This window comes from Excalfactoria chinensis, chromosome 4 (assembly GCF_039878825.1).
Source record: "Excalfactoria chinensis isolate bCotChi1 chromosome 4, bCotChi1.hap2, whole genome shotgun sequence".
NCBI classification, from domain to species: Eukaryota; Metazoa; Chordata; class Aves; order Galliformes; family Phasianidae; genus Excalfactoria; species Excalfactoria chinensis.
The window spans coordinates 7,438,305-7,465,610 of record NC_092828.1 but is presented as its reverse complement, the minus strand read 5'-3'; the positions used below and the strand labels follow the sequence as shown (position 1 = coordinate 7,465,610).

Here is a 27,306-nt window from a genome sequence, read left to right as displayed (position 1 = left end):
ATTGCCGTATTAAATGATCACCTCTGCCATCTGATCCCGGTTGTTCCCTATATCTGTGATAAAAGCAAAACGAATGGCAATATTTACACTGTTCTGAGCACGCGGGTGTTTGGTATAAGATGCTCACAGACTGGTGTTTGTGGAACAACATCCACCCTGCAGCCTGCTTACATCCAGCACTAGCAAAGCACCGCTGTTGCCTGTTGCTTTAGGTACTATTTGAGCTCTAAAATTAACACTCCCCAGCCAGGTGTTTTTTTCTCGCGATACACACGCACTCAGTAAAACAACCAACCGCCGAGCACTAATTGCTTTTAGCTTCAGCCACTGGGGCTCGCTGAGCCCCGGCTCCCCTCAATGAGAGCCCCGCCTCACCGCCATCCCCCACCATAAGCGTCACGGCAGCACCCAGCACTACAGCTCCCGGCATGCCGTGTCCCCTCCCGAGAACTACACTTCCCGGCGTGCCCGGCTCCGGCGTGTGGGTGGCGCTATGCGGATGAGCCGGCCGGGCGCTGCTGGGCGTAGCAGCGTGCGGCGGGACACGAGCAGGCCGGCAGCCCGCCGCCACCGATAGCTGCCCGCCGCCCAGCGCCAAGATGGCGTCCATGCTGCTACAGAGCTGCGGCCGGCGGGCCTGCCGCCTGCCCCGCGCGCTGCGCCGCCAGGCCCCGCTAGGTGAGGCTCCCGCGGCCTTGTGTCGCCGGAGGGGCTGAGGGGGGAGCGAGGGCTGGAGCGGGAGAGGCGCTGTGGGGGCTCGCAGGGTGGGCTGAAAGGTCGCGGCCCGTGGCCGGGCTCGGTGCACGGCGCTGGGGGACGTACGGGCTGAGGGCGTCTGTCCCGGTCAGGGGCTGAGGGCGGGTCGGGCGGGCCGGGCTCGCTCCGCGGCCGTCGGGCCTTGCCGCCCCGTGGGCAGCGCGGCGTGGCTGTGGGGCGCTGCTCTCACCGCTGCTCGTATCTCACCGTTCGTTCCTTACCTTACGTTATGAAGGCGGTGTTCGGTTTCATCCAAGTGTCTTTGAAGGCGGTGGAAAACAAAAAGGAAGCTTAGCCATACGCCTGATATGGTTTCTATTGCTGAGATAACTTGGCAGTTGAAATACCTCAGCGTGGTGCGGTTTAAGGACGTGGAGCAGCTGATGCCCTGTGACGTCCGTGAGCCTCGCGCCTGCTTTTTGCGTCCAGGATCTGGAGCTGCGAGGGTTTAGCTGTGGTGTGAGGAGAGCTTAGCTGTCACTGCTTCCCTGCCTGTTAGAAAGCTCATCCCGAAGGAAAACACGTTTGTTGGAATATTGTGAAAAAATCGGATAGCTTTTGTGCTGTAGTGCTCTTTGCTTATGGTATCTTCAGTACTTTCAATGGAGCGTTAATCCGTTGGTAATATGATATTTTATGGTGTCATTTTTTTCCCGTGGAATCACTAAGGTTGGAGAAGACCACTAAAGTTGTCCAGTCCAACCATCAACCCATCCCTACTGTGTCCCTCAGTCCCACATGTCCCCATTTCCTGAATGTCTCCAAGGACAGTGACCCTGCCACTTCACTGAGCAGCCTGTTCCAGTGTCTTGTGTCTCTCACACAGTGGTTTTTATGTGGTATTTTGCTTTATTTACCCCATCTCCTTTGTTTTACATGTCAGCAATCTAAGATTAAAGTTAATCTAAGTTAAAGCTAAGTGCTTCTAAGAATCCTAAATGTTCTTCCTGTACAGATCAAGCTGCTTACGCTTTGTAGGGACGTGCTTCCTGTCAGCAAACCTCTTATTGTAATAACAGAACACAGCTATTCTACATTAAAAGCTTTCATTTTAATGTTTTGTTACATTTAAAGCTTTCCCATGGCATCTTTTCCATGAGGAATATGTGTATGCATATCTTTTGTGACACTTGTTTTCCTTACTTCCCAAGCAACTCGTCCTATTTATATATAAATCCTATGTGTATATATATATATTTATATAGCCTATTTATATGTAAGTTTCTTAAATTAAGTGTTGATCATGGTGAGCTGTCTTCATCTTACTCGGACACATTTCTGTCCTAGCCCAGCAGCTAGAAGCACGGACTTTGCTCTCTTCTGAAGAAAGTACGTATTTCACTTCAGGGCTGGGTTGCTCCCAGGTGCTGTGATTAGAACACAGATTCAGTGCAACATATAGAGTTCTTGTAGTCAGAACTAGACAAGTTCCAATTAAGTTATTCTCTGGACTGCTCCAGTGACATCCATATTTCCGTGTGTTTCCAAGAGTTGTTGGAGTCAGCATGTTTTCTTTTGTGTGGTAACTATGGAGTTTTGTTCTTTGCCCTTTTCCTTGGAATTAATGAGTCCTATCTGGGAGATAAAGTTAAATGAAAAGCGTCTTGCTCTTGCTGAGTTTTGTTCAAGAAACTTAAAACCAACTTTGATCTTTTCCATATCATCCCTCTTTGTTCTGTGAGCATCTGTGTGTAGCAGATCACGTCCTCTGCCAGTAGGACTCTCATTTTTAGAATCAGAATCACAGGGTTGGAAAGGGCCTACAAGGTCATCTAGTCCAACCATCCTCCCATTACCACTGCTGTCACAAGCTACAAACCATATCTTGTAGCTCCTCATCCAGACAACGTTGGCACGTGTGGTGCATATGACACATGTGCTTTGTGTACTTCCTGGCACTGAGGCAGAAAAAACATGTTACAGTTTTGGGGCTCATCTGTGAAGATCCTGAGTACTTCTGGCTTGCTCAGCCTTTCTTAGGAGCTCCTTTTTGATATGGCTTGATTCTCAGGTCAGGGAATTCAGCCACTGATCAGAATGTCTTCACAGGTTCCTGAGGTTGGTTTGTGAGCCAGAAGGGGCTGCCTTTCCCCTGGCCCTTTCTTGCAGTGACAGCAAGTGTCTGTTAGAGTTTCGTTTAACTTGAGATGGGTAAATCCTTTCCCTTTGACTTTCTTATGCCATAACTTCAATGACATCAAAGCCCACTTAGCACAGTACATCCAATGATTATTGAGAGTGTTCTTTGGTAGGTCAACTTCTTTTTTTTCCCCTCTCTTCTTCCATCTGTGCCTTTTGATTCCCCTTCCTGATTCTGGAGATTTTCTCCCTGTAATAATTAGGCCATGTTGCTGGGAAATGCTTTTGCCAGATGGAGTTGGTACTCAGGTATGACTCTCAGGTATGACCACTTCTACTTCAGTTTCTTTTATATGTTGTATCTTATCTTTGTTGATGGAAAAATTGACCAGTGACCTTGAAAATGACTCTTATACCTTACCATCTCTTGGAACTGACCAGAATTACTGTAGTAAATGGTAATCCATCTGGGTCTTCTAATACTGTGTTGTTATGGCATCATGCAAACACTGCATTTGCTTTCAGTGAGGTTGTTCAGAATTGCAGTTACTTGTCCAAAGGACTCAGAAACCTGTCAGACAATTGAACAAGTTCATGCATTACCTTGCATTCCACAAAGTCTGGCTGTATATGTGAGCAGTTTGCTTACACACATATGGAGATGACAGCCATGTTACAGAAGGGCTTCCTGCCTGTTTTCCCACTTTATCCTATGAATCAGAAGATTGCAGATTGAGTGAAATGCAGAGAACATGCCATGTGCTTTGATTCCTGTTGGAACAGGATGAGGTTTTTGGACTTCAGCACTTCACTTACAATTCTCAAAGGAAAAGCTCCTCTTGGATGTTTGAGATGAACAGTCATCCCAAGGGTGAATGTGCTTACTATAAAAATCTAATTGCTTAACAGCAGTTCATTATGTTTTTATTGGTAGCTGCTTCTTAGTAAGACTGGTCTTTTAAAATCACATTTGTGTGCAGTTCATTGTATGGATAAATGCATTTCTGAGTTTAGAATGAATGCTAATAGTTGGTGTTTTTCTAGGTAACTTGGGAGATCGCGCTTGTCTTAGTTGTACATCCCTGAGGTTGGCAAACAAAATGTAAGTAAATATGGAACCTTTTTTCTAAACTCAAAGCTGTACCAAACTTATTATGCTGTAATGAAACACTGGCTTCACTTGTGTACTCAAAGTGTGAAAAGGCCAGCGTTATCCTGTTATTGATAGACATAAGGAAGTCTGAGAATAATTCTCTTCACCTAACTGATTCTATGTGGGAGAAAGAAAGTGGCATCTTTTCCTTTTTTATCCACTTTCACTTTTTGTTTCCTTAAGATCTGAAAGGAATGGAGTATTATTTTTCTGTTCTTGCCTGATTCCAGATGACATAATGTCATATCCTGGGTTTCATGCATCCTTCCTCTGTGGAGTTTCATAGACTCTTTTATTTCAAACTAGCCTTGATTGAATGATTAAAGTTATCAGTTAGGAACTTAATCACTTGAGCTGTATCTTGGTCACACCAAGGCAGTGTACTGTACGTTACAGCCTTGGCTGAGGCTCATCAAGGAGATTATGGTCTCTTGCAAGTAAATCCAGTTGTTTTGTGCCCTTCTGTCACGTTAAGGAGCTGGATGAGAGAGTCCATTCTCTTTCTGACCTGTCTTACAAGCCATATTTATGGATATGAATTTTCTAATGCTTTTTTTTTTTTGAATTTTAAAATATGTTGGCTAGTTTTAGTCTGACTGTTCAGTAAACAGTGACCATTCCTCAGTTTTTTTTAAGTTTCTATTTTATCATAAGGGTGTGTCTTGCTGGCTGCTACAAAACATGAAGTGATACTTCTTCAGTCACACTTTAGTTCTGTATCACTTACTACTTGTGAGAGTTTTTAATATAAAGACCTATTACAAGTCTGAGCTGGCTTTTTTAGTAGATTCTATGAGGTCTCTCTTTGGGAAGTATAAAAACTTACTGATTTAACATGTAATATTAACAGAATGTTGTGACAGAAATCATTGGTTTTTAGGCTGTGGGTTGGTTGGTTGGTTTGTTCTGAGAAGCTCTTCTGCTAAAAGCTGCTGTTAAAGTGATGTTGCTCCTTAAAATAAACTGATGCCTGCACGCAGCCCAGATCCAAAGCAGGGGACTCCAATAATACCAGTACTGAGGAGAGCTTGGGAAGGAAGCTCTGTGTCCAACATCTTGTAGTGGAAGTGTGTTTAAAGAAAGACGTTTCTTATGTCTTCTAATGCGTATCTACTGTTTCAGGTTATTTAATAACACCTTCCTTCTGACTTCAGTTTGCATTTAATATAAGAACCAAATTCTGTTAGTCCTGTGTGTGCCATCTCAGAACCACAATGGAAGTTCACGTGTAAAGTTTCTTCTGAAAACAAGGTCTGTGGAGAGAGAAAGGGAGGAACTCCAGTGAGATCAGATAACTCTGATGCTGATCCTCTAACTCAGCACCTGCCCATGCTTATAGCCTGCAGTTTCTTAACTGTTTTGTTTCTATAGAAGAAATAATAGAACGGGCTTTATGTTACCTATGGTTCTACAGATTTATTTTCAAATGGAAGGCACTTCTGTTTGCTGCTTTTCGTTTAACTCGAGTAAGTTACCTTTTCCAAGTAGTTTAAAAAAGAATACGCTGGAGGTTGGATTTCTTCAGGTTTTGTTTGTTTGTTTTTTGTTTGATGGATGTTGTTGTATGTTTGGTTTGTTGCAAAGTAGAGCGAACCACTGCTTTCAGGTTTAGACATCCTGATCTTGAGATTTATAAATAAATCTCATTGAATAAGTGCTGTATATATATATATCTCAAATGGTGCACCATACATTGTTAGTTTTTGAATGCTCTTTCTTCTTTTCTTTTGAAGGACTGTACACTTTAAATATTGCACTAGTGTCGCTCCTGTTTACTCATACTCCAAAAAAGATCACTACTGTTGCTGGACTAAAGGATCGGAACGAACGTACTTTACTCTTATGAGCCCTTCTGGCTCATGGACTGCCCTGGCAGCCATGGGTGTTTTAGGACCCAAGTATCTTCCAGTTAGGTGGTGGCATTCTTCACGTTCTCTTCAAGATGACTCCATAGTTGAAAAGTCCCTGAAGTCCTTAAAGGACAAAAACAAGAAGTTGGAAGAAGGAGGTCCTGTATATAGTCCAACAGAAGTGGAAGTTGTGAAAAAATCTATTGGACAGCGGATTGTGGATGAGCTGAAGCACTATTACCATGGTTTTCGATTACTCTGGATTGACACGAAAATAGCTGCAAGGATGCTTTGGCGAATACTGCATGGAAATACTCTGTCACGTCGAGAACGGAGACAGGTACTGAGTAAATTCCAACTTCATTTTAGTATCCCTAATGACTGCTCCATTTTATTTAACCGAAAGTCATTCCTTTTGTTGCGTTTTGTTCCTGGACTTAAAATGGCTTTGTGAATTTCCCTCCACTGTGTCATGTAGACAATAAGAACTTCTGATTTGATTCCCAGCTATTTTAAGTCTTGTTCTTTGGTTATAGCTCTTTGAACCCGCCATTAAAACAACACAATACTTTGTTTAGAAATGTGACTATTCTGTTTCTAAACGATGCATGAGTATCTTTTCTTGCTGTGTGTCTGGAGGAAAAGTTGGAGATAAATTTATTTGCTGGTTAGAAAAGGAGACTTTTCTGCACTGGCATGTGAGCAGCAAAAGTGGTTTCTTTTCATGTTCCAATCCAGTTACTTGAGTAAACATAGTCACTTTCTCTATTCTGCCTAGTTAGCTGGAAGGATGGAAGCAAAACATTTCTAGCAAAGGCTGGTTTGTGCTTACTTGGTTTTAAAAGCAAAACCAAAAGTAAAGTAGAAGATGTGGTTTAACTTCATGGTTAATACTGAGATATCATTTCTGTTTGAGTTATAAGCGTGTTTGTGGGATAATCCTACTCCAAACAGGTAACTTGAGAGAAGTCTTTGTTTTACGCTTCTGTTTTTTCCCATTTCCATGCAGCTTTTACAGTCTCTGGAACTGTGTAAAAATGACTGATAATATTTAAAAAGCTTTGAAGAATTTTGGAATAGGGGCAAACTGGATGCATTTGGTATTACCAGGTCATTGGTAATGTATGAGAGGCACTAATGTAGTTCTTGTTTGGCTGCTTTTTGTAAACAATATATGCAAACAGCTTACACAGATAATCAGATCTCTTTTAAAGCACAAAACAAAAACTCTTCATCTATCATTGAACAAACTGCGGTGGATGAGATGTTGGAGAATAGAATGTGCGTGTATTCTGGCAGCAGGAGTGGTTGGTGCCTCTGGTAATGAAGTGTAAACATCTGCAGATCGTACACTGCAAAGGCAATGAGTTGGATTTAGATCTGCATGTCTAAAAAGGTCCCTAAAGGTTCAAAAATATGAATGCTTTAATGATTTATTGATAAGCTTAGTGGCGTAATTGAGCATTTTAATGGATAATTAGAAAAATGCGCATCTCAGTGAACTATGCAGAAGTGTTACTTTTTGTACATCCACCAGATCAGGCAAATGACAGGAAGGCATGTGTGGCAGTTTTCATCCTTTATTATGTTTGGGCTCTCTCTGCAGCAGCAGTGGTTGATGGCATTTGGTTTCAGCATCTTCACACTACTTATTTTTGTTCTAGTCTTTAATGCTGGTGCGAGTGTGTATTTGACATCTGAGCCAGCTGAAGCGTTGCTCAGCAATAAATTTAAAAGCGTATGCTGACATAAGATAGGGGAGTATGTAGCGCCAAGACAGAGCAGCTGAGGAGAGCAGGGGAAATGAGGACAGCAGGACCTTGGGAAGTTCTTGGTCAGAGCTCTGGAGTACCAGGCAGACCAAGCAAAACCAGTTAATTCACAAAAGCCATCCATAAGGCAGGACTGGAACCATTGGCTTTTCTACCCGATTCAGATCTGCTGAGCCATACTTCTGTGAAATTACGCAAACAGGAAAAAGAGAAATCCCACAGAAGTATTTCTGCTGAAAGATGAGAAGTGTGTACTAGAAGGCTTGAACCTTTAGGAGCAGTGTGTTATCTTTGGATGAGTATGAACTATCTAGTCAATAGAGGAATTTATTCACTACATTCCTCTTCAGTGCTGTCATCCAGTGAGCATAGCGCTGTCTTTCTCACAGTTGTGTAGCTGTTTGGCCTTCCTGAATTTGATTTATTTATTGCAGATGAGAGCTTCCACTGTTGATTCTCTTGTTTAAAATAAAATAGAAGTTTCTTGCATGGATAGAAGTTGGTGTTTACATTGATAAAACTTCTCTGATGATAAAGTCTAAGGGCAGTCCAGTATACAAATTGTAGGAACAAATAATTCTGAGAACCAATAGCTGTTACTTTCTCAGTCTCAAAGTTTCATATGGAGGTAGAGGATGTCCTGACTCTGGAATGGAAACGTTGTGGTAGGCCTTGAACCCAAGTCAGGGAAGAGCAAATTGGTCTGCAGCTGAACAAAACTCTTTGCACGTGCTTCTTAAAAGCCTTACGTAGGTTTGTTTCAGCACGGGTTTTTATTGTTTTTAAATCAGATCACTCCTTAAGTTGTAGTGTGATGACTGGTTTTCAAGAGGTCTGAAATCTTTGATGCCAGGTTTGTAAGAGTTGTGCCTGAAATTCTTAGTATTTCAAGTATGTACTGCTTTAAATGTAATAAGCCATGTGTGAACCAGCAGTCCTAGGAAAATCTTATCTTCACTCAAACTGATGAACGAGTTATTTCTGCTTGCCTTTTCCTTCCTCTTTGGAGGCAATAATGGGAAGATATCTGAGTAATCTAACCACATTAACAAGCAATTGCAGCATGGTTAATGCAAGGGAGCTATTGCTTATGTAAACCAAAACCGAGTTACAAAATTCTGCTTGTACAATTGCTGGAAGGCTTTAGATTCAACAGCATCACTTATGTACACTTAGGACATAAGTCAGGAAATATTTAATGTGTAAAATACAATACTGACTGTTTTAAAACTATTATCTTTAAGTGATGCTTTTTGCAGCTGGGAAGTTCAGGGCATTGAATGCTATAGAATTTGTGGCTATTGGCTTTGCAGAGCCTTCTGTCCTGCAGAGGAGTAAAGAACTGAGTGCTGCCATACGTGGGCTGTAGCAGCAGATACAGAGCAATCACAGGTTCTTCATGATATAGCCAAGCAATGTCTGGAATCACTCACCATTGTATTTGGTTTCTGTGCAGAGCTCTTAGTGCAGGCCTGTGATTTATGTAAGCTGATCCAGGACTGTGCTGCTGCAGCCTGGCTTGGTGCTTAAATGCAAGTTCCTTCCCTTGCCTACTCTGTCCCCTTTTGTTTTTCACTGTTCTGCATCATGTGTGTGTGTATATGGGTTAGTTTTAGCTGGATCAGAGGTGTGTCTTCACACTGTGCCTGCTGGTGCACATTTAATATAGCAGGTTAACTTAATCTGGTTGTAAAACTGCTTCCTTAGGTTGGGTTTCATCCTAGATGAGTACCTGCAGTATCTGAACATAGGGTAGAAATAGGAGCAGTATATTGCATTCTGTGTATTTTTGAAGTCTTTTTTTTCCAGGGAAAATGTCCATTCTTCTGAACTTTCTTACATCCTTTTGAACTCTCTGGTTGTCATTTATCTGCTATTGTTGGAGTGAATGGAAATGCCTTGGAGTCTGTACACAATGGACAAATGTTCCTTTCTGGGAAACTGCTTTCTTTTTTTAATATTCAAAGAAAAATGCAAGCTTTTGCATCTGCAAAGCTTGTGCTCCAACTGCATATAAGACCTCTGGATGGTTTTATGCTGAGAAAATGGATTAAAGCTGTATTGGTTTTGTACTCTAGCAAAGCTCTTCTGTAGCAACATGCAGCCTGTTGCTCTTGCTGTCTGAGTTGATACAAGCTGTGGGGAGGGGATGCAGGCGGAAACACATATTTACTTGTGCTTGCATTTCTGTTGCTTTTTTTTGCCAGTCATAACTGTGTTTATTAAGGCACAGTGGTGACTGACAGTGCTGGGGCAGTTGTGCACTTCTGGCCTTCGGTCTCTGGTGTAGAAGCTGACGTTATTCCCAGGAACTGGTTATTTACGTTATAAAATGAGATTAGTCAAGCAGCAAACTCCTCCAATATAAACCTTATTATTAAGCTTCAGACTTGTAAAAATTTGATTATAGGCGGTACAGCCTAATACATACAGTTGTGGGTGTACACAAATCAAAAGGGTGATATTTATTTCAGGCCATTTGCAGTTCAGTAACTAATGCATCTGCCTGCTGCAGAGGGCTACTGCTCCAGAAAAGCCATGATTTAAAAACAACAACAACAAAATCCCTCTACAAAGCAGAGCTCATTACCCTGGATTTAAATGTATGTAACAATTGTTAGAAGGCAGAGGGGAGGAGTCTTTCATTTTACTCTTGATTACTCAGTCCGCAGCAGCTCATGCATGTAAGAAGTGGTGGAGCACAGATAAAGATGAATAGAAGAGGTTAAGCAGCTTTAACAACAACAAATGACCACCTCCTGTTTTCAGGTGCTTTTAAGAGGTTTAAATGAGATAGTTGCTCATTAATCCTATTGAGACACAGTGAAGGTTTTGAAATGCTTTCTATGGTATTGAGAACTGGTGACTCTTCTGTAGCGTATTGTAACTATAAGAAAATGATACCAGAAATTGACTGACTTCTTCACATTCTTTCTTTTTGTGTTATTTTGTATTTCCTTTCTAACAAATACATATCTGCACGTGTTAGTAGTAAGGCAGCTGAGAACATCAAGTGTTTTAAAATAAACAGATGAAACTTTACTTATCTGTACATTTATTTTATTTCTTCCAGTTTCTTCGAATATGTGCTGATCTCTTCCGTCTGGTTCCTTTCCTTGTTTTTCTTGTTGTCCCATTTATGGAGTTTCTGCTTCCAGTAGCTCTGAAATTGTTCCCTAACATGCTTCCGTCTACGTTTGAGACTAAGTCTAAAAAGGTAAGTCTGAATTTGTGATCCTGGAAGATGTTTGGAAAAACTTAAGCTTATGTTGTAAATATTATCCGAACATATTTTATACCTGCTGTACCTGTTTGTAGAATCTCATAATAAAATCAGTCATTTAATTCTTGGTGGTAGGATGAAGCGTTTTCTTCTGAAAAATATGGTGTTATAAGCAACAAGCACTGCAGTGGTTCATTTTTACTTTATTATATATTTTATGGGGCAGGAAAATGCATATATTGTTGTAGTCCAGATCACAGTTTACAAGATGTTTTAGTCCATAAAGATTCCAGCAAGAAGATTTGGCAACTTACGTTAAATTGGTATTGAGCTCTTCTAATGATGTGTAAAGCTTTACATTGCTGTATAAAGTCATATTATACTATTACTAAATAAATATATATTTTTAAGCCAAAGTATAACTTTACATGAGTTATCAAGAGATAGGGAATGGGAAAATCTACATGGGCGTTATTGGTAGCGATGCATTTCAGTGGGCTTCAGCAGTCAGGATTTTAAAGTAAATTGTTTCAATATTTGCTGAATAGTGTTTCAGTTTTGTGTTTTGTCAATATATAGGGAAGAGAAAAGTGTTAAATATAAACAGAAAAAAAGCTGCTTATTTTTGAAGTGGGAACTAATGCTCAAAAGTTGCTTATGAGCAACTAAATTTGAAATGTGTTCTGGTAAGACTGAGAGGGATTTTAATGCTGATCACTTCAAATGATCTAGTATAGACCTAACTGTGTTCTTGAATATTCTTTTTATTCTAGTATTTGACCTAAATAATGCTTTAGCTGCATCCAGCACTTCTTTCAGGTCATTATCAAAGATGACTATAATCAAAGTATTGGTGAATGTTTTTGTCTGTCTTCATGCTGTTTTGATGGGTGCATGTCAGCAGTAGCAGGTGAGGCCTTAAGATATACCTCCCTGTTAGCATTGCACCTCAAGCTTTGCAGAGCTGGTTGGCCTGTCTTTCAGTGTGATTTGGTGATCTTTGTGTACGTGTCCTCTTGGGAAGTGTGTTACAGCAGAAGTTCAGAAACAGTACAAATAACTTGTCTGAGGGCAAAAGTCATCGTATTTTAGTACAGATATTTCTGGGTAAAACCTAAAAGCCAACTTTTTTTTTTCTTGCTTGTTTGTTTTTAACAGGAAGAAAGATTGAAGAAACAACTGAGAGTAAAGCTTGAATTAGCTAAATTCCTTCAAGATACAATTGAGGAGATGGCCTTAAAAAATAAGGCAGCCAAAGGAAATGTTACAAAAGATTTTTCAACGTTCTTTCAAAAGGTAATTGTCCTTTTTTTTTTTTTTAAAGTGTTTTTGTTTGTTCCTTGTGCTTGCTATAGGCAGGCACATCTCCCTTTAGACCAGGTTACTCAAAGCTCCATCCAAACTGGCCTTGAATGCTCCCAGAGAAGGGGGCATTCTTTTCTTGTTTTCTCTTTGTTCGTTAGTTAATTCAGACATCGAAAAGATAACAAGTGAAGTTGATAGTTCATGCAGTTTTTCGCCTGTTTTTATGAACATTGGATATAAAATGTGGAGAAAAAAAAATTGTTACTTCCTAATTACCTGATTAAAACTCTGGGGGAAGTGTAAAATTTGTCGTGTCCCTCCCCCCCCCCTTTTTTTTTTTTGTTATATTAAATCCTGTGTATAAAAATGTTAAAAGAACAGTTTCGGTGCTGCTGAAATCCTTCGTGATAATGACTAGAACTTGGGATTTTGCTGATACGCTTGGTACAGAATTTCTCTATTAGCAAGCAGTTGCTGGAAAAAAGATTGACCGTCAGATATCTGCCTCCAAAATTGACTGTCTTTAGGTTGTTAGTGTTTCCTTTCACTGAGTTAGAGGCAAGTTATTCTCTGGGGTGATAAAGAATACCTTCCTAATTCTTATCAGCATAGGATTCATCTCCATCCACGCACATTTCTGATTTCTGTAGTCATGGGGCCATCAAGACAGTAACCATGTGCTGCTGCTGGATGCTGAGAGTATGGCTGAGAGTTTTAAGTACCGAAAAAGGCACAAAACTCCAAGTATTTTAGACCTGGGCTTTTCAATCTTGAGCTTTTCCTGAGAATGAAGTTTTTAGAAGGTGAGGCAGTAAGTTGATGGCAGCAGATGGGTTGCCTCAGATAATGGTAGTGCTCTTGAAAGGTTGTGCAAGTATCTGCTTGCAAATGACGTGTATTTACAGACTTATTTGCAGTCATTTGTTTCTCTTCTTTTTCATGTGCAGAAGATCTCAGTTGGTTAGTTGCCATGACTAGTAGCTGAAGCATGCCTCTAGTCCTTAGGTCTGCGGACTCTGGGGATCACGCCACTGCTGTGATTCATATTTGGAGCATTTCATTTTCATCTGAACCAGCTACAAAGAATTTAAATTCAAAATTTGGTTTCTATGGAAATTAACATGTATCACTCCACATTTGCTAGGGGGAGTTCCACCTTCTTGTGATGACTAAAATGACTAAAAAGAAGCTTCAGGATCTGCTTTCTGTATGTGTGGGTGTGTTTTTTGTGACCATAGCTTTCTCATTTGTGTCACAGAGATGAACCTTATTGATGTCATTTCACTGTAATAAGAAATACAGAAGAAAGGTGAAATGTTTCCCCACCTTTCTGCTGTTCGTTTATGCTGCTTCTGCGGTGAAGTATTTGCCAGAAGCCATGAATTACAGTCATAACATGCCATGAATTACAGTCATAACATGTTTCCTTCAGAATTCCAGAACTTACCTGCCTGGCTTTGGAACTCATGATGAAGTTTGTGTGAACTCTCAGGTTTTCTTCCTTTTTCTGTACAGTCATAGGATCATTTGAATGGGAAAGGACACCTTAAAGGTCATCTAGTCTAACCCCCCCGCTGCAATGAACAGGAGCACCTAAAGCTCCATGGTGCTCAGAGCCCCATCTGGCCTGACCTTGAGCATCTCTAGGGACAGGTGCATCCACCACCTCTCTGGAAAGAAGAGAGATGGTAGATGAAGAAACTAGTTTTCTTCTATCTAATCTAAATCTCCTCTCTTTTAGTATGAAGCAGATGCAGTTCTGGAGAGAGCTTAGGGTAGGTGAAAATTAGTGTTTCATAGGGACACAAAGGTCACTGAAGTTTGGCCATTTGAAATCAGTGTGCTTCTTGGTGTATCTTCAGAGAGAGGTACTTTCAATGTGCTTTTATGTTTACTAAGTATGGTGCCATAAAGCACACTTGCCCATGTGACTCCTGGAGCTACTATTTATCCTCTCAGATATTGAGTTATCTCAAGGCAGTGCCAATTCAGAGAGAGCTACTCATTAGTGTACACATGCATCTAGTTGTTGGTTTTGATGGGTTTTATCTAGCCATGTGTATTATATGTGGCTGTTGGAAACTGTTAATATCATCAATAACATTCTTTTGCCTTTTATAGCGAACAAGTACCTTTTGAAACAAAAATTCTTCCGTAACTTCCTTATATCCTGTTAGTAGAACTGGTGCAAAGTACCTGATGAGTGAGAACAGTTTTTACTGTTCAAAATAATGGTCAATTTCTGCTTTTCTTACAGATCAGGGAGACTGGTGAAAGACCCAGTAATGAGGAGATCCTGAGGTTCTCAAAACTATTTGAAGATGAATTGACTCTGGACAATCTAACCAGGCCTCAGTTGGTGGCACTTTGTAAACTGCTGGAACTTCAGTCAATTGGGACAAATAACTTTCTCCGCTTTCAGTTGACTATGAGGTTGAGAAGTATAAAAGCAGATGACAAAGTGAGTCATTCTAGATATGTACTGGTTAATAATGTTTTTGTGTAAGAAGAGAAAAGTGTGTGTGTATATAGTTTTTCTAGGCATTTTCCTCTTGAAATGAGACTTGGCATCAAAATCTTGTCTCCTTAATTATAAAGAAAAAGCCTGCCCTATTTATCCACCATTGAATTGCAGTGAAATTAATCATATAACAAAGAAGAGTGTTTCTACAGAACTATCATTTGTGAAGGAACAAATGAGAACTTGGGAAGAGCTTTGATTGCAGTGGAACTTTGGTGCTGTTTTATGAAAAGGAAGCTGCTTTGTGTTACCACAGCAGCCTCTAGTGGACTGTTCTGAAAATACAGACTTCTGAGTGTACGTTGGTGATTCTTCATATTTCAGCAGTTATGTATTGAAGTTTATTTTATGTTTTGTGCAGATGATCGCTGAAGAAGGAGTTGACAGCCTGACTGTTAAAGAGCTGCAGGCAGCGTGTCGTGCACGAGGAATGAGAGCCCTTGGTGTGACAGAAGAGCGTCTCAAGGAACAGCTTAAACAGGTATGTTCTTGCAAGACTGTATACACAGGCCTAATTTTAATAGCTGTGATTTTTGTTATCGTTTTGCTTTACTCTCATTGAAGACTTAGCTAAAATAGTCTTCTTAATAAGCTTTTGTGATGTGTTTCCTGTAAGTACATAATAGTGGTAGACTTCTGTTTTTTAGGTGGATCGTGATGTTTTGATGATGATGTTTAAACATACTCAAAATGTTTTCAGTTATGCCTCTTTGTCTTGTTAATTATTCCTGTTAATCCATAAAGTATATTTCTCCTGGTAAATCTTGGAGAAAAAAAAATCTTATCTTTTGGTTACCTGATTCAGAAAAAAATACATATGAAGCAAAATATTCTGTTCTTCTTCAGATGCTTCTTTAATGCAGTCACTGTATTTCTTTATTGTTACAGCCTGTAGTTCCTGTGTTAGGATATTTGTCAATAACTAGAGGTTAAAAAAGAATCAGTGTTTGCACTTTTTTTGTATGCACGCGTTAATTTGTAAGAAGAAAAAGACTTCCAAAAGCTGAAGGAATCTGTTTTATGTATTTCATTTACAGTGGCTAGATCTGCACTTGAACCAGGAAATCCCTACTTCGTTGCTCATTTTATCCAGAGCCATGTATCTTCCAGACACGCTTTCTCCAGCTGATCAGCTCAAAACAACGCTCCAGACACTGCCAGAGAGTGTTGTAAGTGTGATTTATACAGTCTGTAACTAACTTGCAGTACAATCACTGAACGTCTGAGAGGTTTACATGGATGATGTTAAAACATGGAAATGGGCTGTGGATGGGTTTGATCAGGCAAACGAAAGGCAGTATTTTGTTGCACAGGGTAGAGAGTAGTGGTGTAAGAAGGTACAGCATATGCTTCTTATTCCTAGTTACACTGTAGGCAATACAAAGGTGCTGAGGTGGAATGTTCATAGGCTGTCTACTGCTGTGCTAATTATGCTTAATAAGAGATGAAAGTGAAGTTTGAATTACTCTGGATTTTTTGCTTTTTGTTTCACCAGATCTATTCTTTTCTGAGTTATTTTTCCAGTGTTACTGGTCAGGCCTTTGGTTTGTGGAAGAAAGAGATCTACTGAAATAAATCATTTTCACTTGTGGATATGGGAGTTCTTTTCTATAATAGTGGAGGTAGTTACTACTTAAAAATGTTGAAATTAGTTCTAATCTGTTTCTTGTAATTCAGAAACAGAACGTTTCATGGGGTTTTCAGATGTATTTATTGGAGTGCCACATTAAAAAATATAACAAACTAAAGCACCGTTTTTCTTGGTTTATCTTATTTATAAAAACTGTATTTCATTCAGTGTTAAGCTCATCTAGCAGTTGAAAATGGGTGCACAGCTGTTTACCTTTAGATCTCTTCGAGACTGATTTTTGTTCTCTGATAGAGTTCTCAGAATGTTTCCATCTCTGAGTGAATATGCTGAACTTTCATTTGTGCAGATTCCTATTCTACTGTGTAGCATACAACTAAGAGGTCTATGCATCTCTGCACATTTAACGTATTATTTTAGTCCCTCAACGTAGAGGACATAAACCAAACTTACATAGGATGTAGAATTAGAAACTGCAAATTAGAAATGGCAAAAGCAAAACTTGTAATCCAGACAAGTTCAAAAAATACATTAAATTCAGTGTTTTACAATGAGTATCTTCATGTTGTGTATTGGAAAAAAAAAAGTTGGTGCTCTTGAGAGAGTGAAGAAAATATTACGTTTTCAGAATGGAAAATTCCTGTTTTCAAAGAGAATTTTTCTGAAAAATGAAAAAATAAGACAGCTTTTTTTTGCAATTTCAGCTGTATCCATTAGCATTCCTGTACTACCTGTCTCAATAACAATATTTCAACTTTTTTGCATTGTATCAACATACGGAGACTTTTATATACTTCTTGCATTACTTTTAGGCAAAAGAGGCTCAGGTCAAAGTGGCAGAAGTTGAAGGTGAAAAAGTAGATAACAAAGCACGACTGGAGGCAACACTTCAGGAGGAAGAAGCCATCAGAAAAGAAAATGAAGAAAAAAAGATGGAAAGAATAACTGAAGCTGCAGAGAAAGCCAAAGAAACAATTCAAGTTCCAGCCATGGTAAGTTCTGTTCTCAGCTGCTGATAAATAAATGTTATCAGTATAAAATTAGCATATTACGAGTGGTTGTCTCTGTTTTGGGTGCTGTCTGTAATAAACCAGACTTCAAATCCACTTAGAGAAAATGGGGGAAAATATTAAAACAAAATGCAGTAAAGGAGTTTCAGTGTGAAACCCTGCTGCCTGTCTTAGATATCTCTGATTCCTCTTAATCAGAGTGATAGAACTTTCAACTATCAAAAGTATTAGAGGTTTATGTTAATTTTGTTTTTTAATATTTGGGTTGTTTTTCTTGTATTGTATTTTTTTCTTAGTGTAAATTATGATTGTCCTTACCTATTGGCTCTTCTCTTTTTTCCATTAGTTAGGTAGTATCATTGGTATAATGCTTGATCATAAAAGCTGCTGGCCTGGCTTATTGCATGCATTAAGCTTTATGTGCTCACCTGCACAGTCCATTAAGTGCAGTTGGGCATTTTAGTATGAAACCACTCAAAGTTTTTAATGTTATCATTAAAATGTCTGCATCTCCTTTGGCAGTTACTTGTATTTTAAGAAACCGTTCTTTACTGGTGCTAATACAGATAATGGTGTCTTTGTTTTAATTAAACTTCTTGCATCTGTCAAATTTAGAAAGAAGTGGAATCAGCAGTAGATCTTGAACCAGCTGTTCTACAAGCTAAAGAAAGTCAGGTGGCCATAGACAGCAAGCAAGAGCTGGCAAAAGCAGATATGGAAACATTGAAAGATACAGCACCCGTACTAGAAGGCATTAAGGTAATATGACTGCAAATTCTTAGTCACCAATGCAACAACTGAAATTGGCACATAAATAAATCAGTAGCTCCTTTGTCTGTGTTACTGAAATTAATGCACTTATTCTGTGGGGTACTTCCACTGGCTGTAGACATGATGGGTCTGCGTATGTTTATTACATGAGGAGGTGAAGGTGACTTTTTTTTCCTTTTGAAGGGCACAAGTAAGGCTAAAGCATTAAACAAGGAACGAGGCTTTCCAAAGTTTGAACTAGTCTACTAGTTCTATATCAACTTCTTTTAAACAGCTTTGTGTACTGGTACTGTATGTACACTTTAAAGATGTTTTTAGTATACTTTCCTGCCATTTCTTTAATATGTTGTTCAAAATGGCTTAACATATTTGTACCATCACAGGGGTCATTAGTTAAAAAGTGTTAAATGGTGTGCCTTGATATTTTACAGGGTATATCGGTATTGTACTGTCTTCAATTTTTCCTGGGCAGCATCACTATCTGTTACTAGTGTAATGTTATTTGTTTAATAAACAGTATATTGTCCTTCTATTTGTTTTATTGCATCCCTGTTTACATGTCTTTCTGTGCTGTGCATATATGACTGTTCAGAGCTTTTTCCTTCAGAACAAAAGCTGGTATCTGGGTAGGGTTTATACTGTGCATTAGCTGGATCTGCTGTCATGGGATTTTAGCATTTTTTTATGAATCATTCTTGAAATTGTATTTTTGTTGTATTCTGTTGGGGGGGTAGGGGAGGTCAGTTTTATTGTTGTTTCAACTCAACAACCTGAACTTCGTTCTCCTAAATCTTCTGTGTGATATTTCCTGTATATGATATGAAAAGTATTATGGCAAGCTAATTCTCTTAGTATTTATGATCTCTGTGTGAGCTTTGAAATGCCAGTCTATAGCATGTTGATTCTGAACATGGATGAAGAATATTAAGCGTGTTCTTTCCATCTTGTGATTTTTAGGAAAATCACAATGTGTCTCTCACTAATTTGCATGTATTTTCTGTTACAGGGTGAGGAAATAACTAAGGAGGAGATTGACATGCTGAGTGATGCTTGTAACAAGCTGCAGGAACAGAAGAAATCACTAACAAAGGAAAAGGAGGAGCTTGAGGAATTGAAGGGTGATATCCAGGAATATAATGAAGTGAGATTTCTTAAAAAAATAGTAATAATGAAATCTGTGCTTGTTCAGTTTTAGCATAAATGACCCACGTAGTTAAAGATTAATTTACTTGGATGTCTGTTAGCTTGTATTTGATAGCTGAGTTTTATACTGTTTTAAAGGACAGTGCAGAGCTTTAAGCTTTAAACACATTTAACAAGTAGTTAAAATCATTGGGGTAGTTCCCTCCAGAAGAGAGTTCTGTTCCTGCTCTTATTCCCTGTGTGACCAGAATAACAGGTGCTGAACAAGTTGCAGTTCTTTCTTATAAACTTAAGGCATCTAAAATATTGACATGAAGTTAATTAAAAAGAATTGTGTTCAGTCTCTTGAAGGTTGTGTCTGGGTGCTGAAATGGGCTGCTCAGGGAGGTGGTGGAGTCACTGACTGTGGAGGTGTTCAAGGAACATTTAGACGTGTTGAGGGATGTGGTTTAGTGAGAACTATTGGTGATGGGTGGATGGTTGGACTGGATGATCTTAGAGGTCTTTTCCAACCTTGGTGATTCTGTGATTGTGGAAAATTTTAAAGAATTTATGAAAATGATTACAGTGTTAAGAGCTGGTTCCAATTTCGCTTTGGCTTTGTATGTCTTTTCATTTAGATTTCATTTACAAAGGGCACCTCTCTTGAAACGCTCATCTCATAGACTAGGCTGCAGCATCACTGAGAATTCAGACTAACAAAAACTTTCTTCCCGACCATTTCTTTTAGGATTTGCAAGAAATAAAGGAACTTTCTAAAGCTGGCCAGGAAGAAGTAGTGGAAGAATCAAAGGCGAGCAAGCGACTGACCAAAAGAGTGAACCGGATGATTGGTCAGATAGACAAAATTATTAATGAGTTAGAGACAAATCAAAGGACGGTGGATGTAAAGCTTGATGGAGGTGATAGTCCTCCTGCTGGGTAAGTGACTTGGGAGCACTGAATGTTTTTCTTCTTTTTTTTTTCATATGTTAGATATGGTTGAAATAAGAGTGGAAAAGTAATGGGTATGATTTGCTTAGATGCTAGCCTGACGGTATGATATGTTTGACACCCCGACTTTGAGAACCCCATCTCTTTGATGCATGTAGGCCTAATGATGCTGCAGGTGAAATCACACCTTCAGTTGTGCTACTCAGACAGTGAATTTGCCATGAGTCATTAATTGAAAGAGTATGCAACAGTTTGAGCATATTTTTGTTCTGCTTCAGTAGTGAATATATGGAGGGAAAAATGGCAATAAATTCCATTTTGTCAGGTGTGAGGAGATGACTCTTTGAAGAGAGATGTGAGTACATTTAAAGGAAATAATTTTACATGGCTCATTTCTGAAGACTTAGTTACGATAAGAGACTTAAATGAAATCTAACAATTTTCATTTCAAATGTAATTAATGAAGACCTGTAGAAATGTTGATGTCACTGGAGGATCTTTCAAGCAATTGTGTTCCACAGTCATATGTTACTTGTTATGAATACTGAGATGCAGATAAACTGTGACAGAATTTTTCAATCTGTGTTTGTAAATGCAGTATTCATCTAGTTTATTTGCTTCTCAGCTTCCAAAAAACATAACCCAAACAAAAACAAGGATTTTCTTTCAGTTCCATCCAAACTGTCTTCTTCCAGTCCCCAGGGGAAGCAGTCATTTGTTTCAGATTTTGTATAAGATTGAGGAGGCCACGTGAAAGGTGCTGCAGGGAGTTGTTAATCAAAACCATCCTAATTCGTGAATTAAAAATAAAACACAGCAACTGTTTGCACTAAACGTTGTCGTACTTAATGTTATGGGTGTCTTTGGGGGGAAAACTGAATTTGTAGGAGCTCTGGGCAGCCTGATAGTAGTGAGTGGCAGCACTGTCTGTGGCTGGGGTTTGGAGCTAGGTGATCTTAAAGGTCACTTCCAGCCCATGCCATTCAAGGATTTCTTTAACTAAAAATGATTAAATTAAACATTGCTCAATTGTAAATGTTGTTTGTTTGGTTGGTTTTTTTTTGCATTCTGTTCAGGATTGTAAATGATTATTTAATGTTTTACAAGTTACCTGCAACATAGTGACTTTCACTGATTGTTTTTTGTGACTTTTACTCCTTTGGAGTAACTGTTTGCCATATACAGATTGTGCTTCCTCTCTAGGGAGAATCTCATCAGTATTGCTGAGCTAATTAATGCAATGAAACAAATCCAGAAGATTCCAGAGGAGAAACTAACAAGGATTGCAGAGGCATTAGATGAAAACAAAGATGGCAAAATTGATATAGATAATGTTGTTAAGGTAAGTTGGCGGACTATTTGAAGAAAATAAGCTTAGGCCTTCTTCAAATGTTGTGCCTGTGACAATCGTGACTTAAATTCATATCAATTCATATCACTGTTTTTTGAAAGAATTTAAAGCTGTAGGTTTTTCTTGCATGTGTAAAGGTGTGTGTGTATACACATATATGATAAATAATTTATATAAAAATATGAGGATGGAAAGGAGTTCTGAAAGAACTACTTTATATTTTAAGACTTCAGTAATACTATAGATGTATACCTTAAATATTTGATTATGACGTATTTCCTGTGGTTGAAAGACATCAGACCATTGTCTTGCTTCTTTTTAGTTTTGTTGTAAATGACTGAGCTCAGATCATGTATGTTTTGGAGTTACCAGCTGCTACTTCTACTGCTAGATAACTTGGCCATTCTGTTCATTTCTGCTCCTTTTGAAGTAATGTCTTAATGCTTTTGAGAGACATTTTATACTAGGTGACTATTGAATTCCTTATGTGATACTGTGCATTCATGTGTCTCTTCTTAGACTGATGATGGCCTTCACTGTTGGTCTGAACAACTGTTGCATTGAAGTTCCATTTATCAATACAGGAAAAATGAGCTTCCTGAGTCCTGCATATAATAACAATTTTGAGAACTTGAGCTATATCAAGAACTGTTTTGTACAGGAAGCTTTGTAAAGGAATTTGGAAACTCCTGCTAAATTATTCTTGTCATTTGGCTTTCCAAAAGACCTACCCAGTGCTTCATTTTTACCAATATGTGCCTCCTCAGTAAAGCAAAGCATATAAAATAGATTCTGTCTAAATAACATTTCAGTAATATTAGATACTGAAATGGAGCTTTCTGTTGAAATTTATATAGTAAAGGGGCATGTCTTACTAATGTTCTAAAATATGGCTTTGTGTGCTGAAGCTTTTGAATATTCCGAGTATGAGGCACTGGTCGTGATTTGAATTTATTTAATGTTGCCAAAGAGCAGCCATTCTTGAATGTGAGAGAACTGACTACTTTTTTTTCCTTAACAATTCAAGATGTGAAGATACATTCTAAGAATATTTTAAATTTCATTCACTCCTTTTGTAGGTGGTAGGATTGATAGACAAAGAAGATGTTGATATTGGCACCAGCCAAGTCGCTGAGATTATGGCACTGCTTCAGAAAGAAGAAAAACTGGAAGAAAAGGAGAAAGCAAAGGAAAAGCATGATAAAGAAGCCGCAGAAGTAAAGAATTAAGCTTCAGAATCTGAAGCAAAGCCCAACTGTAACCAAAACTGTGTATATCTTTGTGTCTAATGGCTACATATTACTGGAGCTTTTGTGATTATGGAAAGTGTTTTGAGCTGATACTAGTAATAAATTATAGATATGTTTTCTGACATATGGAATGAAATTTCCGTTCATCAAAGAAGTGATTTATTGTCATTCCATACAGATGAAAACAAAATATGCTGCTTCAGCAGTGTTCCTGTCCACAAAATCATGTATTTGCACTCATTGTTGTGGTACAGTGATCCAGAAGTGTATTTAATTTATTTACCTTCATCGTTACATGGGGCCCAACCTTGCTCTGCTTCTACCTTCTAGCTTTTGCAGAATTTAATACAAAATTTTCCTTCTGTCACAATATCACATTTTTTGTAACCTGTTAGTGAAGATTCTGTGGCTTCAGTAGTAGCTCTTCAGATTGAGCTTTATTTAAGCTGAATATCACCGAGCCGTTGCCTCACTGACAGAGAATGTGACATTCTAATCACTTACAAATTTGTTTTCTTTTGAAGGGAAAATGGGATTAATTTTTCCCTAGAACTGAAACTTCCCATGAAGTTTGCTTCTTACGGGTGCCTTAAACTAAGACCAGGGAGTAGAACATTTCACTTCTACTCAGAGTTCCATGAATTACTAAAGCATTGGAATCACAGGAGCCTTTCACATAGTTTCAGAACAGATGACGTGTTTGTCTAAATAGCAAAATGAAATTAACTGTAAGGGGAAAATGTCAGTTGTGATCTCTTCACGTGTATTTTTAAAAAATGCAGCTATGGAGGCATGTTTGTTGTTCAAAAGACAATTACTTATGCCATAACTAATTCTTACCTCTCGGTTGTCATCTCAGGTGTAACGTCACTAACCAAGTACATTTAGAGTACTTACATACTCTCATCTGGCTGTGCAGTCAGCAAGTGGTGTCTGAAATTGGCAGTGTTTTGATTACAACTTTGGCTTTCTAATTGATTGAGTCTTTTGACCTACTGTCAGTACTGAGTCAAAGTTTACTCATTAATGTCTGTCCTTTAGTAGTAATTTAAGATTTAAAACTAATATGCCACCTGTAGGATCTTCATTATTCCTGATAGCCTGAACTTCCCTGATTCTTACAATTGGTGGTAAAATACAAGAGGTATGACTTGACCCCGCTATTCAGTTAAATTAAATGAACTTTCTTGATTTTGTGTACTCCGTAGAAAACACATCTTACGATGGTGCTGTTCGCAGCAATATTGAGGGAGGTGGTTCGTAATAAGTGCTTTTGATAGTAGTTGTGTATTTTCATGGAAAATATTGACTCCCAAGTGTGTTTCAGCATAAATCTACATTTGGTATTTATCTAGTCTGGCTAAATTATTTGTAAAAATGCATTTGAAGTTAGTGGAACAAAGAAATGTTTGGGCAGTCTCAGGGCCTTGCGTAATTATGGAATCATAGAAGGGCTTGAGTTGGAAGGGACCTCAAAGACCATCCAGTTCCAACTTCCTGCTGTGGACTGGTTGTCCCCCACCAGATCAGGCTGACCAGGACTCGTCCAACCTGGCTTTGAACAGAGTTTGTTTTGGATCTGGCAATAATCCTTTAATGGTGTTGAAACATCCAAAGTAGGAGATTTGGCGTACAGTGACTCCCTGTACTGAAATACCAAAGCTGATACAGTCCAGGAAGTCCATCTGCCATGGCAGTTTTAACAATTCAGTCACCAGGTCCCTGGAGCTGTTGCTCAGCAGCACCTTTTAGATGGCTGCAAATAACAAAGTTTGCCCAAAGGCTAATGGATATTCTAAGTGTTGGGATGTTACTCCTGAGGCTCTAGCAGAAGCCAGATTTGACAAAAACTTGATCCAGAACTGTTTATCCACTTTGGATGTGAGAATCCCTTTTCATTCAAAGCGACGTTTAGAAGCCTGTATTTGAAAATACTAAATAGCATTTGACAAATGGCCATGCCAGAAGCTGAAAAATCCTTGCTCCCTTGGGACTCACAAAAGGCAATAGATCATACCTTTGTACTGCTGATCCACCTGGCTCTGTTTGAACAAGGCAGCAGCAGCTCCATCTGCTCTGTGGCCATCTTGGAGATAATGGACCATTGTATTTAGTTGTTTCCAAAGCAGGATGTACAGTAGTATGTGTAATGCAGCTCTAGAAAACAGGGTCAGTGTTTAAGTGTGTGTTGGATTAATATTCTGTTCATTGTAAAAGGTTGCTTACAGTAAGTGATGTGACCTTCCTGAGAATTACTGTAATTATAGAACAACTCGTTGGAGTGGAAGGGACCTCTAAAGGCCATCTTGTCCAACTCCTCTACACTGATCAGAGACAGCTACAGCTTGAGCAGGTGCTCAGAGCCCAATCCATCCTGACCTCGAGTCTCTCTATGGATGGGGGGAATCCACCACCTCTCTGGGCAGCCTTTGCCAGTGCTTCACTGTCCTTGTGGAAGAAAAAGCACAACAAACCACCATGTTTACTTCAATCTAAATCTCCCTGTTTTTGGTTTGAAGCCATTTCCCCTCATCCTGTCACAGCAGACCCTACTAAAGAGTCTGTTCCCTTCTTATTTAGATGATGCATGTGCTGCTGTCAGATGTCCCTGGAGCCCCTCCAAGCTGAAGAGCCTCAGCTCTCTCAGTTGTCTCTTAGGGGAGGTGTTCCATGCCTTGAAACGTCATTATTTTATATAAAATTACTTTGACAAAACTGGCGTTTCAAATTGAAATGAGCTTTTCAATTCATGTACCCCTCACCAAACAAAGTTATTCTCTTTCCTATAAAATGGGGGATTTCAGCATGGAATTTTGAAGGCAGGACTTCACTGGATGCATTTTAAGGCCAAAAAAATTTCATAGCTGAAAATCTATGAAAAAAACTAATGCACTGAAACTAGTGCACTGAGTTTTCCATGTGCGTATTTTCCATTTGTAAGCAGCATGTAACAGTCTTACTTAACATTCCTGAGATGTCATCAAGTTATTCTACCTAAAGTGGTCTGCTAGCTTTCATTGCAGTAGCAAAAGCTGAAGAGTGGTGTGGAATTGAAGGCATATGAATTTAAACAGGGAAGCAGCAGAATAAGCTGTTTTCAAAGCTTTACGGATTTAAGTCTCATGCAGCTTTAATTCACCTGGTGTGACGTTAGCAGGACGTTCAGGAGCTTAGGACACAACTGTTGCTTGTCTTGTCCCGTGTTTGCCATTCACTTAAATTTCCTGTGGATTAAATAAGAAGGGAGCCATAAGCAGCCAGTTCTTCTTTTATAAAGAATGTACAGGTTAAAATAATCGTGCTGTGCTTATTGAACATTTTTAGCTTTAGGTTTGCAATTTAGGTTTGCAATTCGGCATACTGTGTCGGTTTAATTGTTCACAGGATATCCATTTAAATGCGTTGTTTCCAGTCACAAATGTCAGTTTTCCCCTGTTATCTAAAGAGTTGATGCGCGCATCAACCACAGCGAGGTGTTTTGCAGGAAACCTCTCTTCTCATGCTCTGATGTTGCGAGTAGGCAAACCCGTGACTTCAAGGCTTTAATGGCCATTCTGCAAGCTTAAAAAGCTTAGGAAGCTCTTGGTGGCTGATGCTTGCCTGGTTTTGAACCTTCACAAACAGCTCCGTGCGGCCGAGTCAGACAGCGTGAGCAGGTCGGTGGACTGGCTTCAGGTAACCTGCTTTGTCTTTCGTGTTGACCAAAAGCCCAGAAGCCACAGTACTTTCAGAGAAAGGATGACTTCCAAGTGTACAGTAACTGGTCAGAACTTATTCCTGAATGATTATTGAATCAGGAGATGTAAATATTTGTTAAAATTATTAAGAGATGTATGAGATTTGTGTGACGTTGTGACTTAACGCGGGGCAAAACCTCTTAAGCTCAGAGCTGGGTTATCAGTAAAGCCATTGCTGGAGTTGTTTGAGATTCACGTGGGGTCAAAGTTTGATTTTAATCTGTCCAAAGGAGGAAATTAGTAAAAAAGTGATAGGAAAAGTTTAAAATAGAAGCAGGAGGGAAGTAAAGTATGATTTCCTCCCCATCAAAACGGGTTGTAGGACCTTTTTTATTGAAGCATTGATTTCCAATTCGTGTCATCTCAAAAGATGGCTTTTACTGAGATCTGAGTAAGTCTGTGTGCACCTTATGTGCCAGAAAACCAATCTAATAGGTGGTTTGTCAGCAGGACTGCATGCGGATTAAGACGGCTCTCTTGACAAGACGGTGTCTTGCACTGCAGGCTTTGTCTGGGGGAAGAAGTTGTCCCTTTTTATACGACCCCGGAATACTTCTCGAACTTTTTGTCTGCCTACCTTGCTAATCATTTGAACTTTAGCTTCTTCAGCATGTCTTTAAATCCTTTCAGGTTGATTATAGGAAATTATTGGGGTATATTTAATTCAAAGAATGATCCAAGATTCTGTTCTTTATACGTATTCCAAAGTTTACTTTTGGGTTTATGGATTTCAGCCCACGTTATAAATTGTCTGTGCTCTGAGCATACTGGTCCTGTGTTTGCCATAATGCAATATAAAGTTTTTAAGTTAATAATTGGAGCTTTGTGTCCTTCGTTTAGTTTTAATAAATGTATCATTTTGAA

General features: G+C 39.1%; 2 protein-coding genes and 1 pseudogene across 2 annotated transcripts in view; 1 reads left to right on the top strand and 2 right to left on the bottom strand.

Annotated features, from left to right (window-relative positions):
- Window positions 1-1,177, bottom strand: part of NSD2 (nuclear receptor binding SET domain protein 2) — a 96,597-nt gene extending 95,420 nt beyond the window's left edge. The window contains exon 1 of the mRNA XM_072336782.1: window positions 978-1,177. The gene's annotated coding sequence lies outside the window, so the exon portion shown is untranslated. The remainder of the gene's footprint in view (window positions 1-977) is intronic.
- On the top strand, window positions 471-27,306 carry LETM1 (leucine zipper and EF-hand containing transmembrane protein 1). Its single transcript, XM_072336787.1, has 14 exons — window positions 471-678; window positions 3,880-3,937; window positions 5,722-6,178; window positions 10,684-10,827; window positions 11,992-12,129; window positions 14,396-14,599; window positions 15,021-15,140; window positions 15,697-15,828; window positions 17,060-17,239; window positions 17,873-18,016; window positions 19,035-19,169; window positions 19,902-20,092; window positions 21,308-21,446; window positions 22,535-27,306. The coding sequence occupies exons 1-14, from the start codon at window positions 600-602 to the stop codon at window positions 22,682-22,684; spliced, it is 2,271 nt and encodes a 756-aa protein (XP_072192888.1). The 5' UTR covers window positions 471-599; the 3' UTR covers window positions 22,685-27,306.
- Window positions 24,232-24,810, bottom strand: LOC140252290 (ADP/ATP translocase 4 pseudogene; annotated as a pseudogene).